Source organism: Neodiprion pinetum, chromosome 1 (assembly GCF_021155775.2).
Source record: "Neodiprion pinetum isolate iyNeoPine1 chromosome 1, iyNeoPine1.2, whole genome shotgun sequence".
NCBI lineage: Eukaryota > Metazoa > Arthropoda > Insecta > Hymenoptera > Diprionidae > Neodiprion > Neodiprion pinetum.
In genome coordinates, this window is record NC_060232.1 from 21,590,749 (window position 1) to 21,592,666 (window position 1,918).

General features: G+C 37.0%; 1 protein-coding gene across 1 annotated transcript; it reads left to right on the top strand.

The window, feature by feature from the left end:
- The first annotated feature begins 701 nt into the window (after positions 1–701).
- Positions 702–1,019, top strand: LOC124224787 (uncharacterized). The gene has a single exon (XM_046636990.1). The coding sequence runs from the start codon at positions 702–704 to the stop codon at positions 1,017–1,019; it is 318 nt and encodes a 105-aa protein (XP_046492946.1).
- Positions 1,020–1,918: the final 899 nt, after the last annotated feature.

The window sequence follows — 1,918 nt, forward strand, 5'->3', positions numbered from 1 at the left end:
CGTGTCATCAGGTACAGTTCAATTAGATATCTGATGGCCTGGCAGCGAGATTCGACCTGGAAATTGACCAAATGGATGCTGTCACCGCATTCTTGCAAGGAGATCTTCACGAGGAAGTATACATGGTACCACCCAAGGAATTCTACAATGAAAATAAAATATGGCGCTTGAACAAGGCCATATATGGTTTGAAGCAAGCGAGCCGGCAGTGAAACATTAAACTAGATGCAGACTTAAAGAATCCTGCTATGCAGAGATCCAAACTAGACCTTTGTATCTATCATAAAACATCGAAGAAAAAGATGTTGCTTTTGGCAGTATATGTCGATGATATGTTGATCTTTACGAATGATCAAGTTGGCAAAGAAAAGCTGAAGAAGAAGTTGAAGAAAAGCTTCAAGATGAAAGAAATGGGAGAGGCGCATCATTGTGTGAGACTGCGAATCACACGTGATCGTCGATACGGAAAAATTTACTTGGATCAAGAGAAATACATCGTGGAAATTTTGAAGAAGTTTAACATGGCTGACTACAAATCTGCAGTTACACCAATCGATCAGAACCAAAAACTGACAAAGTACATGACACCGAAGAATGAGGACGAAGCCTAAGAAACGAGTCAAGTACCGTATCAGGAAGCTATTGGAAGCATTCTATACGTAACTCAAGGAACAAGGCCAGATCTCGTCTATGTAATCAACATGGTGAGCAAGTTTAACGACAATCCAGGAAAGACTCATTGGTCTACAGTTAAAAGGACTTTCCGGTATTTAAAAGGAACATCCAAGATGAGATTGGAATTCTCAGCTGAAGAAATTGGAGAGGTTATTGGGTATTGTGACGCTGATTGGGCCAGCGACATTGACGAAAGACGATCTTGCATCGGGTACGTGTTTATATTACAAGGTGGAGCAATATCATGGAATTGTAAAAGACAAGCTACAGTTGCGTTCTCTACCACGGAAGCAGAGTATATGGCGCTCAGTTCAGCGACTCAAGAAGCGATATGGCTGAAGTAATTCAAAGAAGAACTATGGCTAAATAGCCAAACCAAAAAAAATTATAATTTATTATGATAACAAAAGTGCAATTGGTCTAGTACAGACGGATGGTTATCATGCTAGAACAAAGCATACAGATGTTAGACACCATTTTATTCGCCAAAAAGTTTCTCAAAAATATATTAAGATAGAACATATTGGTACTGAAAAAATGACAGCAGATATCTTAACGAAACCATTGTTTAGCAGCAAACAAAACTTTTGTAATCAACATATGGGGTTACAATAATACAGTATTATATGTTCTATTGGGGATGTTGGAATATTGAGAACGACTTACTATAAGGCTTGTAACCAGATTGAGTATAGTTATATTTTGTATTAGGCAGTAGGCCACTCTGCTCTCTCTCTTGAATAAAATACGCGTTGTTATAAAAGCTGTGTCTCCGCGTGTCCCGTCTTTTACTTCTCAGGTTGTAATTACATCACAAGTATTCCTAATAAGAATACTGATCCGAATCGCAACACTCTTTCGTATTTGTGAATTTCTCTGATTATCTGTAAATTTCTATCGTATCTTAAGCTATCCATGCTTCGCTTTCTCATTAATTTTCTGTGCTAGTAGTGCTTATTATATTATTATTTCTTTTTATGCTTTATAGTGCCTGTGATCTTTTATTTATATTGTGTCTATTGTATCGTAAATCGAGTTCCTTGGAGTATACCCGAGCGTAGATTTAGCCGCTAAATACTACCGTACTGTTCCTATTGCTATTGGCAATTCTGTATCGTTTTTACTTGCTATTCTATTCTTTGTATTTTTTTGCAGTACCGTATTGCTTTGTTAATTTAAGTTCTGCGTGATATCTCTGACTTTAATATAATAAGGTGTATTTAGTGTATTTATATTACAAACC